Source organism: Capra hircus, chromosome 11, assembly GCF_001704415.2.
Source record: "Capra hircus breed San Clemente chromosome 11, ASM170441v1, whole genome shotgun sequence".
In the NCBI taxonomy this organism is placed as follows: domain Eukaryota; kingdom Metazoa; phylum Chordata; class Mammalia; order Artiodactyla; family Bovidae; genus Capra; species Capra hircus.
This window is the reverse complement of record NC_030818.1, coordinates 102,736,709-102,752,004: the sequence shown is the minus strand read 5'-3', so window position 1 is coordinate 102,752,004 and position 15,296 is coordinate 102,736,709. Positions and strand designations below refer to the sequence as shown.

At 49.6% G+C, this 15,296-nt stretch overlaps 1 protein-coding gene across 1 annotated transcript; it reads left to right on the top strand.

Moving 5' to 3' along the window:
- Positions 1,021 to 15,087, top strand: GLT6D1 (glycosyltransferase 6 domain containing 1). Its single transcript, XM_005687296.3, has 5 exons — positions 1,021 to 1,115; positions 2,178 to 2,257; positions 12,658 to 12,702; positions 13,425 to 13,562; positions 14,232 to 15,087. The coding sequence occupies exons 2-5, from the start codon at positions 2,184 to 2,186 to the stop codon at positions 14,899 to 14,901; spliced, it is 927 nt and encodes a 308-aa protein (XP_005687353.2). The 5' UTR covers positions 1,021 to 1,115; positions 2,178 to 2,183; the 3' UTR covers positions 14,902 to 15,087.

Genomic DNA, 15,296 nt, shown 5'->3' with positions numbered 1-15,296 from the left:
TCTGACATGCCTCCCGGGGTCAGGGCGTCTACGACCCCACGGGACAAGCAGGGCGCTCGGTGCTTTGGCGCTGGGGCCCCGTGACTCTGTCTAGGGTGACGCCTGCTTGAAGGGCCTTCCAGGGCTGCTGGAAGGGGCTGGATTCTTGAGCCTGGAGAGGAGCATCCACAGCCTGTCTCCACCACCCTCACCCCTGTGCCTGCCGGGGTCACCTTCCCACCGAGACACAGCCATGGATGTTTGGCTCCAGAAACGATGACAGACACGGACACGCAAGTACGTACACGCAAACATGCACGTGTGTCAAAGCACACCCATGCACACTCACGTGTGTGTGCACACATGGCCCCATCCCACACCCCAGATGCTTTAACACATCTGACAGATCTTATTAACTTGAAACGTGTTATTTCTATAATCAGAAAGATGTACTTAAAAAATATGCTGAAAAGCAGAAGAAGGGGTTTGCTCTCCTCGGGGAGTCCACGGCCTGGAGATGGCGGAGGGGAGGGCTACCCTTCTCTGTCACAGCGTGCACAAACTACTTAAAACTCCTCCCTGTAAGGTCAGCCTCTAGGGAGCAGGGAGGGATGGCAGAGGAAGTGAGATACAAAAGAGAATTTAGAATAAGAAACTCCCCTGATGGTCCCACGGTCAGAACCTGCCTTGCGAGGCAGGGGACGTGGGTTTGATCCCTGGCTGGGGAGCTAAAATCCCACCGGCCCTGGAGCAGCTAAGCTGGTGCACTGCAACCACTGAGTCCGTGTGTCGCAGCTAAGGAGTCCGCGCACCGCAGAGAAAGACTCTGCACGGTGTGATGAAGATCTAGGGTGCCACAAGTAAGACCCGATGCAACTAAATAAATAAATACCAAAAAAAAAAAAAATCCTTTAGTTTTTCAAGCAGGACAAAGTCCTGTCGTCCGGCAACCATGAGGAGCCCTGGGCGGCAGAGGTGTCATTGTGACCCCGACTTTCTGGGGCTTACATCATCAAAGGGGGTGCTGACATCACCACCCACAGAAGGCTCAACGCCACGCGAGCCCACCTGGGTGTCTGGCTTGGGACTCTACAAAGAGAGGCCCAAAGAGAGACGCTTGAGAAGCATCCAAGCCGGTGAGCTGCCTTGGCGCCTGCCTCGGGAGTGTTGTTGCTGAGACACTCTGATGGAGACTCCCCCGCCGTGGCACCTGCCCTGTGGCATTGCTAATACGCTTGGGTTCACGGGGGCGGGGGTGGGGGACGCAGTGCCCCCTTGTAGGGCAGTGGAAGCCTGGCCAGTGTCCAGCTGGAGTACGATGTGACCAGCCTTTGCTGGCTTTCAAAGTAGGAGATGAAAAGAAATAGGTAGAGTACATGCCGTCAGACATTTGTGCTTAGCTCAGCAAATCCATGTAATTGCTATAAATCTACTGATGAGACACAGTTCTTTCCTTTGTCTTTAAAGCCTAGTCTGTTTCAGGCACTTGAAGCACATCCCAGCTCAGACCAGCCACATTTCACGTGCTTGACGGCCACACGTGGCTACTCTCCTGGTCCGTGCAAGACCAGGCCAGCTGGCTGCTGGCAGTGAAGTGCCAGCGTCTCCACTCTGCTCATTGCATAGCCCATAGCCCTGCAGACATGCGCACAGCGACCCCGCGCAGAACACGGGACAGAAGCCCCGGCGTTGGCCAGAGCCGAAGTCTCCATGTTAGCACCTGACGCCTTCGTTCAGGTTGCAGTCCCCGTCCCAGCCTCTGCCTGGAGAAGGCTCACGTGCTCTTAGCCTGCTGCGGTCTTGGGGCGAATGGCGCATCTTACTGTCGCCGGGGGAGAGAGAGGAAAAGGTCGCCTTTGGGGGCGGCTGCATCCTCGTCACCGCCTCCTTTTGCTGTCACTGCTCTCGAGCGGAGAGGCTGTCACATGTCTTCTGCGAAGCCAAGGAGGACATTGATAAGGCCCAGGGGTCTCCAAGACGGCACTCAGTCCCCAGACGAGTGGCCGGCACCCCCAGGAGATGCTAGTGGAGCAGAGGTGTCCCCGTCTCCCCGCCCTCTCCCCAGGGCTGAGCATCCTGGGACCTTACGCCTGGGTTGGCGCCCCAGTGTGTCTGAATGAGTCCACGAGCCCGTCATTGGGAGGCGGCAGGGGTTTTCAACTCCGTTTAAAACTGACTTCTCTCTCCCTCTCCTCTAGGAGACAATGAACTGTAAAAAGAAAACGCTGCTGTTGATTCTGGGTCTTTCACTGCTCCTGTTGTTTGACCATTATTCCAGGTAAATAGAAAATCTCGGTGAATCGACGCCTGCCGTGCTTGGCAGAGCTGCTCGAAACCTCCCGAGTTTTGTCCAAAGGTGTTAATAACACTTTCGAAATGAATCGGATGTTACCTCCCCTCTCTGTGGGACCAAGCAAAGTATACTTTCATGCTTTCATGTTTAAACATCCAACGCACAGTGATCAAGCCCTGTCTGGGCCCCAGGCTCTGTCCCAGGTGCACAGGGAGCCACGGTAACAGGGGGAGAAGGTCCCAGGGGCAGAAGGCCGAGCAAGCAGAACAGAGCGTCGGGGATAACTTTAGAAGCTGTTTATTTATTTGGTCATGCTGGGTCTTAGTTGTAGCGCTCAGGGTCTTCCATCTTCACTGTGGCATATGGGATCTTTAGTTGCGACATGCAAACCCTTAGTTGTGGCAAGTGGGATCCAGTTCCCTGACCTGGGATCAAACCCAGGCCCCCTGAACTGGAACCGCAGAGTCTTAGCCACTGGACCACCAGGGAAGTCCCTGGGATAGCCTATTTTACATAATTAAGGCCACCAAGGAAAACCAAAATGAAGTCATAGCACCGAGTTGCTATTTCAGACAAACTACAAATGGTCCCAAAGTTCCATCTTGTTCTGACGTAAACGAGACAGCAGTGACCTGCCCTGGCAGCCTGTGGGAGCCAGGGATGCACCTGTGCCCAGCTCAGTTTCTCATGAGAAGAATGCAAGCTCCGCCTTCATTTGTGCCCATGTCTCGTGGGCCCCTTCATGAGCAGTGCAAACTCCCAGACGCCATTTGAAAAGCAGTCTTCCCATGAGAGACAATGTCTCGAAAAACAAAACCTTTGCAAAACGCAGATCTGATAAAAAGGCATGTATCCAAAATAGGCAAAGAACTCTTACAACTCAACAAGGAAAAGAAAAACTTCATTAAATGGGCAAAATCTGGACAGATATCTCAGCCAAGAAGACATAAAGATAGCAAGTAGGCTTCTAAAAAGATGCTGGACAGCACTTGTCATTAGGTAATTGGGCTTCCCTGGCGGTTCAGCTGGTGAAGAATCCGCCTGCAATGCAGGAGACCCTGGTTCGATTCCTGGGTCAGGCAGATCCCCTGGAGAAGGGATAGGCTACCCACTCCAGCATACTTGGGCTTCCCTGGTGGCTCAGCTGGTAAAGAATCTGCCTGCCATGTGGGAGACCTGAGTTCGATCCCTGGGTTGGGAAGATACCCTGGAGAAGGAAACGGCTGCCCACTCCAGTATTCTGGCCTGGAGAATTCCATGGACTGTTTAGTCTATGGGGTCACACAGAGTCGGACACAACTGAACAACTTTCACTTTCAATTGCAAATTAAGACAACAACCAGGCACCAGGACACATCTAGTAGCTCAGCCGTATGGTGCAGCCACTTTGAAGACAGCGTGATGGTTTCTTACAAAGCTAAACATGGTCTTTCCCGTGATCCAGCTTTGGTGTTCTTAAGTATCATTAATCTAAGTAATTTGAAAGCGTATGTTCACAAACAGCCCACATAAGGTTTTATAGCAGCTTTATTCACAATATTTAAAATCTGGAAGCAATCAAGATGTCCTGCAGTAGATGAATGGGTAAATAAACTATGGTGCATCCAGATAAATGAATATGATTCAATGATAAAAAGAAACAAGCTATCCAGCCAGGAAAAGATACAGAAGAAATGTCAGTACACATTGGTAAGGGAAAGAAGCCAGAAGCCAATCTGAAAAGACGACCTACTGTATGATTCCAACCACATGAAATTCTGGAAAAGGCGAAACTGCAGAGACAGTAGAGGGATCGGGGTTTGGGGGTTTGGGGAGGAGTGGCTGGGCAAGCACTGAGGATTTCGGGGCAGTGGAACTGCTTATGGTGGACCTGTGGCACTACACCTTTTTCAAAACCTGTAGAATTTTCTAGCACAAAGAGTGAATTTTAGCCTAGACAAATTCAACTCTCATTTAGGAAGTCGAGGGAATCCCAGGAAGGATTGCTGTATGTGACCAAAGTCATCGAACGGTATCAAAGATGCCAGAGTGAGCTCCCTGAGGGCTGAGGAAGGTGCTGAGAAAAGTCAGCTTGGAAACCAGTGGAGTCTGGAGTTTGTGGTTGCTCGGTTGCTCAGTCGTGTCTGATTCTTTGTGACCCCATGGACTGCAGCACGCCAGGCTTCCCTGTCCTTCACCAACTCCTGTAATCTGCTTAAACTCATGTCCATTGAGTTGGTGATGCCATCCAAGCATCTTATCCTCGGTTGCCCCCTTATCTTCCTGCCATCAATCTTTCCCCAGCATCAGGATCTTTTCCAATGAGTCGGCTCAGCTCTTTGGGAGTCTGTAAACATAAGGAGAAGATAGCCATGCAGGGGACTGTCTCTAGTGGATAAATCATTTCCCCACAGGAGGGCAGGACGGCAGCTCTGATGCCAGCGTGCATGCATCTGGGGACAGAACAGTTGAGTGAGTGGATGGTGAGTGGCAATGCGTGGGTAATCGGGGGACAGTTAGGTGATCCCTGCAGTGATGCATTAAGGCTGGAGACACCAGTCTGCACTCGCGTGTAGCTTTGTGGAGCAGCGGAGAGTTACCTGGGGAAGTAATTCCAGATTCATGCCTCTGTGCCAGTTGGTACAGCTACACACATGCCTTCCTTGCTTGCCCAGCTGAGAGGACCTAGAAACGAGGAGCCCGCAGGAGCAGCTAGCACTCCCAGCCCCAGACCTTGGTTTCTAATATTATTCTTCAAAACAAAGCAAAACCCCAAGCCAGGCTTCCTTGGAGACGTGGCTGTTTCTAGGATGGGGGACAGAACATATACAGGAGGAGCCTGGAGCAGAGGGACACAGGAGCCAGTGAAAGACCTTCCAGCGGATAAAGTGGGAAGAATCTGAGCAAGACAAGGAAGTTGTATTGGGTTATATCCCAAAGCATAAAGCAGATCTTTCTGAGTGCAGTTCAGTTCAGTTCAGTCGCACAGTCATGTCCGACTCTTTGCAACCCCATGAATGGCAGCACGCCAGGCCTCCCTGTCCATCACCATCTCCCGGAGTTCACTCAGACTCACGTCCATCGAGTCCGTGATGCCATCCAGCCGTCTCATCCTCTGTCCTCCCCTTCTCCTCCTGCCCCCAATCCCTCCCAGCATCAGAGTCTTTTTCAATGAGTCAACTCTTCGCATCAGGTGGCCAAAGTACTGGAGTTTCAGCTTTAGCATCATTCCTTCCAAAGAAATTCCAGGGTTGATCTCCTTCAGAATGTACTGGTTGGATCTCCCTGCAGTCCAAGGGACTCTCAAGAGTCCTCTCCAACATGACAGTTCAAACGCATCAATTCTTCGGCACTCAGCCTTCTTCACAGTCCAACTCTCACATCCATACATGACCACAGGAAAAACCATAGCCTTGACTAGACAGACCTTAGTCGGCAAAGTAATGTCTCTGCTTTTGAATATACTATCTAAGTTGATCATAACTTTTCTTCCAAGGAGTAAGCGTCTTTTAATTTCATGGCTGCAATCACCATCTGCAGTGATTTTGGAGCCCAAAAAGATAAAGTCTGACACTGTTTCTACTGTTTCCCCATCTATTTGCCATGAAGTGATGGGACCAGATGCCATGATCTTCATTTTCTGAATATTGAGCTTTAAGCCAACTTTTTCACTCTCCTCTTTCACTTTCATCAAGAGGCTTTTTAGCTCCTCTTCACTTTCTGCCATAAGGGTGGTGTCATCTGCATATCTGAGGTTATTGATATTTCTCCCAGCAATCTTGATTCCAGCTTGTGTTTCTTCCAGTCCAGCGTTTCCCATGATGTACTCTGCATATAAGTTAAATAAGCAGGGTGACAATGTACAGCCTTGACGTACTCCTTTTCCTATTTGGAACCAGTCTGTTGTTCCATGTCCAGTTCTAACTGTTGCTTCCTGACCTGCATACAGGTTTCTCAAGAGGCAGGTCAGATGGTCTGGTATTCCCATTTCTTTCAGAATTTTCCACAGTTTATTGTGATCCACACAGTCAAAGGCTTTGGCACAGTCAATAAAGCAGAAATAGATGTTTTTCTGGAACTCTCTTGCTTTTTCCATGATCCAGTGGATGTTGGCAATTTGATCTCTGATTCCTCTGCCTTTTCTAAAACCAGCTTGAACATCAGGGAGTTCACGGATCACGTATTGCTGAAGTCTGGCTTGGAGAATTTTGAGCATTACTTTACTAGCATGTGAGATGAGTGCAATTGTGCGGTAGTTTGAGCATTCTTTGGCATTGCCTTTCTTTGGGATTGGGATGAAAACTGACCTTTTCCAGTCCTGTGGCCACTGCTGAGTTTTCCAAATTTGCTGGCATATTGAGTGCAGCACTTTCACAGCATCATCTTTCAGGATTTGAAACAGCTCAACTGGAATGCGATCACCTCCACTAGCTTTGTTCTTAGTGATGCTTTCTAAGGCCCACTTGACTTCACATTCCAAGATGTCTGGTTCTAGATTAGCGATCACACCATCATGGTTATCTGGGTCGTGAAGATCTTTTTTGTACAGTTCTTCTATGTATTCTTGCCACCTCTTCTTAATATCTTCTGCTTCTGTTAGGTCCAGACCATTTCTGTCCTTTATTGAGCCCATCTTTGCATGAAATGTCCCCTTGGTATCTCTAATTTTCTTGAAGAGGTCTCTAGTCTTTCCCATTCTGTTCTTTTCCTCTATTTCTTTGCATTGATAGCTGAAGAAGGCTTTCTTATCTCTTCTTGCTTTTCTTTGGAACTCTGCATTCAGATGCTTATATCTTTCCGTTTCTCCTTGGCTTTTCGCCTCTCTTCTTTTCACAGCTATTTGTAAGGCCTCCCCAGACAGCCATTTTGCTTTTTTGCATTTCTTTTCCATGTGTATGGTCTTGATCCCTGTCTCCTGTATAATGTCACGAACCTCCATCCATAGTTCATCAGGCACTCTATCTATCAGATCTAGGCCCTTAAATCTATTTCTCACTTCCAATGTATAATCATAAGGGATTTGACTTACGTCATACCTGAATGGTCTAGTGGTTTTCCCTTCTGTCTTCAATTTGAGTCTGAATTTGGTAATAAGGAGTTCATGATCTGAGCCACAGTCAGCTCCTGGTCTTGTTTTTGTTGACTGTATAGAGCTTCTCCATCTTTGGCTGCAAAGAATATAATCAATCTGATTTTGGTGTTGACCATCTGGTGATGTCCATGTGTAGAGTCTTCTCTTATGTTGTTGGAAGAGGGTGTTTGCTATGACCAGTGCATTTTCTTGGCAAAACTCTATGAGTCTTTGCCCTGCTTCATTCCGCATTCCAAGGCCAAATTTGCCTGTTACTCCAGGTGTTTCTTGGCTTCCTACTTTTGCATGCCAGTCCCCTATAATGAAAAGGACATCTCTTTTGGGTGTTAGTTCTAAAAGATCTTGTAGGTCTTCATAAAACTGTTCAACTTCAGTTTCTTCAGCATTACTTGTTGGGGCATAGATTTGGATAACTGTGATATTGAATGGTTTGCCTTGGAGACGAACAGAGATCATTCTGTCATTTTTGAGACTGCATCCAAGTATTGCATTTCGGACTCTTTTGTTGACCATGATGGCTACTCCATTTCTTCTGAGGGATTCCTGCCCGCAGTAGTAGATATAATGGTCATCTGAGTTAAACTCACCCATTCCAGTCCATTTTAGTTCACTGATTCCTAGAATGTCGACATTCACCCTTGCCATCTCTTGTTTGACCACTTCCAATTTGCCTTGATTCATGGACCTGACATTCCAGGTTCCTATGCAATATTGCTCTTTACAGCATCGAACCTTGCTTCTATCACCAGTCACATCCACAACTGGGTATTGTTTTTGCTTTGGCTCCATCCCTTCGTTCTTTCTGTAGTTATTGCTTCTCTGATCTCCAGGAGCATATTGGGCACCTAATTACCTGGGGAGTTCCTCTTTTGGTATCCTGTTATTTTGCCTTTCCATACTGTTCATGGTGTTCTCAAGGCAAGAATACTGAAGTGGCTTGCCATTCCCTTCTCCAGTGGACCACATTCTGTCAGGCCTCTCCACCATGACCCGCCCGTCTTGGTTGCCCCTCAGGCACGGCTTGGTTTCATTGAGTTAGACAAGGCTGTGGTCCTAGTGTGATTAGACTGACTAGTTTTCTGTGAGTATGGTTTCAGTGTGTCTGCCCTCTGATGCCCTCTTGCAACACTTACCATCTTACTTGGGTTTCTCTTACCTTGGTGTGGGGTATCTCTTCACTGCTGCTGCAGCAAAGCACAGCCGCTGCTCCTTACCTTGGACGAGGGGTATCTTCTTACCGCCACTGTTCCTGACCTTCAACGTGGGGTAGCTCCTCTAGGCCCTCCTGTGCCTGCGCAGCCACCGCTACTCGGGTTGCTCCTCCCGGCCGCCGGCCCTGGCCTCGGGCTCGGGGTGGCTCCTCAAGGTCACCGCCCCTGGCCTCGGGCGCGAGGTGGCTTCTCCTGGCCGCCCCTGACCTCGGACGCAGGGTAGCTCCTCTCGGCCGCGCTTAGTGAGCCGCCTCGCAGCCGCCTGAGTGCACACTGATATAAATAAGGACTGAATCCACAAGTACACAGATGGCAGAGAAGAGACAACACCCCGTTCATAAGAATCCCGAGTAATTGGTGGAGACATTGCCCTCCAGGAGGTGGAATGCGTGGGCTGCCATAGCGATTTCCCTATAAAGGTTACAGGGTGGATTTTAAGTGAAGTCACTCAGTCGTGTCCGACTCTTTGCAACCCCATGGACCAGGCTTCTCCGTCCATGGAATTTTCCAGGCAGGAGTACTGGAGTGGGTTACCATATCCTTTTCCAGAGGATCTTCCCAACCCAGGGATGGAACCTGGGTCTCCCACCTTGCGGGCAGGCACTTTACCATCTGAGCCACCCGGGAAGCCGCTTTACAGGGAAGCGAAAGAGTCACTTGAAAGCGGAAGGAGCCTGAAAACACGGGCCCAGCTGGGTGGTCAAGGTCCGTTAGGTGGGACAGGGTGTGATATGGTCTGCGAAAGGCAGCCGAGAGGACCCCAAGCAGACGTGCGTCAGGAGGGTCAGGAGAGGATCCTGGCGACAGAAGAAGGGCTCTGGGGACAAGCTGAGGAAATCTGACGGAAGAGAGGAGTTGAGTTCATAATGGGGTCCCCCGGCTTCACCAACAGCAACGGACGCCCGCTACAAATCCAAGCTGTCGGTGATGCGGGGGCCGGTGCAGGGGCGTCCAGGGACCATCTTCACAACGTCTGCTGTGAAATTGCTCTAAAAATAAAGTTCATTTTAAAAGGAGGGGACTCAATGTCCATCAACAGATGAATGGATAAAGAAGGTACGTTGCATGTATACAAAGGAAGACTACGTGTGTGCTTACTTTTCAGTCTTGTCCGACTCTTTGTGACACTTTGGACTGCAGCCCGCCAGGCTCCTCTGTCCATGGGATTTTCCAGGCAGGAAAGTGGAGTGGGTTGCCATTTCCTTCGCCAAAGGAACATTACTCACCTGGGAAAAAGAAAACAAAATAATGCCATTTGCAGCAACATGGATGGAACTGGGGATTATCATACTGAATGAAGAAAGTCAGATATAGAATGGCAAATATCACGTGATGTCGCTTATATGGTGAATCTAAAAAAAAAAAAATACAAATGAACTTACTTGCAAAATGGAAACAGATTCACAGACTTAGAAAACAAATTTATGGTTACCAGGGAGGAAGGAGAAGGCAATGGCATCCCAGTCCAGTACTCTTGCCTGGAAAATCCCATGGACGGGGGAGCCTGGTGGGCTGCAGTCCATGGGGTCGCTAGGAGTTGGACATGACTGAAGCAGCTTAGCAGCAGCAGCAGCAGGGAGGAAGGGCCGGGGAGGAGGGACAGGTTGGGAGACTGGAACTGACGTGCACACATATAAAATAGGCAACCAACAAAGGTCTACTGTAGAGCACAGGGAACTCTGCCCAATATTCTGTAATAATCCACAAAGGAAAAGAATTTGAAAAATAGATACAAGTATGTGTCTAGTTGAATCACTTTGCTGTGTGCCTGAAACCAACAGAACATTGTTAATCAACTCTATTCCAACATAAAAATGAATAAAAGGAAGGGAAGTAAAGAAAACTAAATTAATAATGCAAAATCAAGGCAGAAAAAATTAACCCCAGCTTTGGTATCACGCCTTGTATGTCTCTCGGTGGCATTTTCCCTCCAGGAGAGGACTGGGTGTTGAGACCACATCTTTGGAGCCATAGTGATGGGCCCTCGTCTGCAGAAAGGAATGCACACCTGTCCACAGTGTGGATTTTGTCACGTTGCCACAACTGTAAAATGATGCCTGACGCGTAGTAGGTGTTCGGTCATCATATGGCTAAAAAGAGAGCACATAAATGGATCTGAATTCTAAAATAATTTTGTCATTTAAATTTTGCAACAGGTCTGTGTTCAAATTTAAAACATAAGTGATTTTTCCCATTGATCTGAAGGATCAATCATTTACTGGGAGGGCTGACAAATTCAGCAAATAAAAACACAGAATGCTCCGTTGCATTCAAATTTCTAATAGTGAACCATTCTTAGCCATGATTCCCCACACGACACGTGGGACATAGTTACAAAAACGTGGGCTGCTTCTCTCAAGCTCACAGTGAATGGCGGTCCTGCCGTTGCCAGGCAGACCCCCTCGGGAAGAGGCTTCTCTGCCAGCAAGAATCTCCATTGTGTGAAGATTCTACAGACTGGAGGGCAGAGTGGGCAGGAACCTGGAGGCTCCTATGATGGAAGAACCAGGAGGAAGAGGAAGCCAAACATGGACCTTCTTGGAGGCAACTGCTCTCAACTGCTATGGATTTCTTTGCGTCTTGGCTCCGAAATGTTTTGAACGCATGCACACCTACATGTCAACTAGCTTGTGTGTGCCGTGTGTGTACAGATGTGAGAGTTGGACCATAAAGATGGCTTTTGCATGCTCAGTCATTTCAATCGTGTCCAAATCTTTGCGACCCCAGTGGACAGTAGCCCACCAGGCTCCTCTGTCCATGGGATTCTCCAGGCAAGAATACTGGAGTGGGTTGCCGTGCTCTTCAGGGGATCTTCCAAATCCGGGGATCTTCCAAATCCAGGGATCAAACCTGCATCTCTTCTGTCTTTTGAACTGGCAGGTGGGTTGTTTACCACTAGTGCTAACTGGGAAGCCAAAGAAGGCTTAGTGAACGTGAAGTCGCTCAGTCGTGCCCGACTCTTTGCGACCCCAGGGACTGTAGCCTACCAGGCTCCTCTGCCCATGGGATTTTCCAGGCAAGAATACTGGAATGGGTTGCCATTTCCTTCTCCAGGAGATCTTCCTGACCCAGGGATTGAACCCAGGTCTCCCACACTGTAGACAGATGCTTTACCATCTGAGCCACCAGGGAAGTCCTCAAAGAGGGCTTAGTGTCGAAGAATTGATATCTTCTAACTGCGGTGCTGGAGAAGACTCTTGAGAGTCCCTTGGACTGCAAGGAGATCCAACCAGTTCATCCTAAAGGAAATCAACCCTGAATAGTCACTGGAAGGACTGATGCTGAAGCTGAAGCTCCAATATTTTGGCCACCTGATGTGAAGAGCTGACTCACTGGAAAAGACCCAGATGCTGGGAAAGATTAAAGACAGGAGGAGAAGGGGACGACAGAGGATGAGATGATTGGATGGCATCACCGATCTGATAGACATGAGTTTGAGCAAGCTGTGGGTGTTGGTGATGGACAGGGGAGCCTGCCTGTTATAGTCCATGGGGCTGCAAGAACTGGACACGACTGAGCGACTCTCTTCTGCCCTCTCTCAGTGCATTAGCTTCTGTGTACCATGGGTATAGGTGCAAGCGCTCTGACGCTGATCCAGGAAGAGGCAGGACGCCGGAGGCTGGCCCCGCACCACCTGCTTCACCCGGCAGCAGACCTGGAGACGGCGGGGAGGGCGCCTCCAGTAGACAGCGGGTGAGGGACTGCCTTTTGTCTGGACACAGCTCTGACCTGCTGCTGGTTTCCCTCCATCCTTTCCCCAACCACACGCTCCTCCCTGCCTTCCTCCCTGGCCACCCTCCCCTGCACATCTCTCCTTTCCAAACCCAGGAAGAGGTCTCCTCCCCAGGTGGCTGTCCCTGGTCCCGAATCGGGGCTGGACGTGCCGCCTTCAGCACTACACTCCAAGCTCTGTGACCCCTGGGGCTTCTTTAGAGCCATCCCTCTGCCCCAGATGCCCTGGGGGGGCGGCGTGGGGGCCAGGGCTGTGGGCCCACTGCTGTTGGACCAGCACCTAACAGCACCTGCCACACTGCAAGGGCTCCGCAGATAATTGTTGACTGAATGCTTGACTCATAATAACTTGGTTTTCCCTTCACATCCAGGAAAAATCAAGAAGAACTTCAGCTCTCAGACTGGTTCAACCCCAGGTAAAGATGAAAATGTCTGCATGTGAACACATACGCACACACCCATGCACACATGCACGGCACAGGCACACACACTTGCACACGTGCACACAGACAAAGACACAGGAATTCAATCTGCAGTAATTAGGTTTTTTCTTTTTCCCTAATCACCAAATTACAGCCATCCTGGGAGGTTCCCAGTCGCTGGAGTTCATGCTGACCTGCTCCGCTTGTTGGAAGCTTCCTGATTTATTGAAAATTCTATGAACGGCTTCTCCTGATTTTGGCCTCAGCTCTCGGGGAAGAGTCCTGTCCCCTGTTCTGATTCTGGGGTATCTTGCTTCCTGATTACCTGTCATTATCCATTAGCCAATTCCCTCTTGGTTTTATATTGTTTAGCTGTGGCTCTTGCCAGGAACACTCCAGTGACCAACTTTGTATATATTAATATACATTCTGACATTGTTCATCTGAGTTCATCTGCGTTCATCGGTGGGGTAAATTCCCAAAAGAGTCATTAAGTCAAACAAGGCAGATATTTAAATTTTTGTTTACATTATGCCTCTTTAAGAATTGAAAAAATTTTTTCCATAACATGCTCATGGCCCAGACCACAGGAGCACCCAAAAAGGTGTCCGGCACCCAAAACGGGACTCGATAAGCATTACCCGTTATCACTGGGGCAGCCTCTGCTGCTGTCATTTGAAGGTACCTGTTCCACCGGTTTCTGTTTTGTTCAACAGAGAACGCCCCGATGTGATCACGACCACGAGCTGGCTTGCTCCCATTGTCTGGGAAGGCACTTTCAGCAGAAAGGCGCTGGAAAAACACTACAGAAAGCAGAATCTCACAACGGGCTTGGCCGTCTTCGTTTCTGGCAGGTAGGGGTCGCCAAGCCTGTGCCACACTTTATTTCGGAAAAACGCACACCACTATCCATGGACCTCCCGCCTCCAAAGGGCCACTCACTGGCCTCTGTAGCCACTGTTTGTGGACGGCCTGTGCAAAACAGGACATTGTTTTTCTCTCCTTCCTTGTTGTTATTCTTGTTCAGTCACCAAGTCCCGCCTGAGTCTGCAACCCCGTGGACTGTAGCCTGCCCGGCTCCTGTGCGCATAGGATTTCCCAGGCAAGAATACTGGAGTGGGCTGCCATTTCCTTCTCCGGGAAATCTTCCCGACTAGGGATCGAACCTGAGTCTCCGCATTACAGGCAGATTCTTTACCGCGGGAGCCCCCCGTGAAGTCCTTCTCCTCCCTTAGCTGGATCATTAATAGCGCTTGGCTGTCTTTCCACTAATATCCAGTTAGCTCTCACACTCTTTTTCCAACAGTCGTTCCAAAACTTCAGAGGCTTTTCTCAGACTCCCCAGCCCACTACCTCCCTCTTTCGTAACCACTGCAGCTGAAATGCAGACCCGACCTCCTGCCCTCCTCCCTGGGAATTCTGCAGCGTCGACTTGACGCCTCCCATGTGGATAGTGTTTGGTGATGCCCTTCCAAAAAATTTTAGGGAGGCGAACGTCCTCCTCTGCGCTGTGTGTTTCGCAGGCTTGCAGATCAGTACCTGGAGATGTTCTTGCAATCGGCAAATAAGTACTTCCTGAACGGCTACAGAGTGATTTTCTACATTATGGTGGACACCTTTGTCAAGCTGCCCCAGATCAAGTGGGGGCCCCTCCGACAGTTCAAAGTGTTCATCGTCACCGAGGACAGCTGGCAGGACAACGTCGACCTCGTGCGCATGAAGAGCTTGGCCAAGCACATCATCTGGGACATCCAGGACGAGGTCGACTTCCTTTTCAGCATGACCGTCACCCAGATCTTCCAGAACAACGTGGGCCTGGAGGTCCTGGGCGAGCTGGTGGCTCAGCTCCATGCCTGGTGGTACTTCAAGGACCGTGCCAGTTTCCCCTACGAGAGGAGGCCCAAGTCGGCAGCTTGCATCCCGTTTGGCCAGGGCGATTTCTACTATGATGGTGCATTCGTGGGCGGCACGCCCCTGGAGCTCCTGAACCTCGTGGAGGAGTACCTGAACGGCATCATCCATGACCTCAGATTCAGGTTGAACAGCACCTACGAAAAACACCTCAACAAATACTTTTTCCTCCGGAAGCCCACCAAGCTCTTATCCCCAGAGTACAACTGGGATGCCGACTTCTACCCGCCACCCCAGGTGCAGTACGTCAAGGTGGCCCAGCAGTCCAAAAGGAGGCACTGACTCCCAGGGACCACAGGCCCTGCCAGCAGTGGTTCCCCCGGAAGGTGGGGTCTCTTCGTACGTCCCAGGTTTGAGAGATACAGACGTTTATACTCACCCACAGGGCATTTTCCTCCCTGTAATTCTGAGCCATCCAATTTGGCCACTGCGGGATAAAGAATAAAAGATTGTTTATTGAATGTTTAACACATGGTAATGTTAGTATCTATACGTTGTAGATGAGCTGGACATAATTGGAGGCATAAAATGAATTCTTCTTAATGGAGAAAAGCTCTAGATCAGAAAAAAAAAAAATATATATGTATACATGGACACAGAAGGGCAAAGGACAACGTGTGGAGGAGAAAATGAAACATTCATGGCTCGCGAGTCCATCAGGGGGGTTGCGTCTCAGG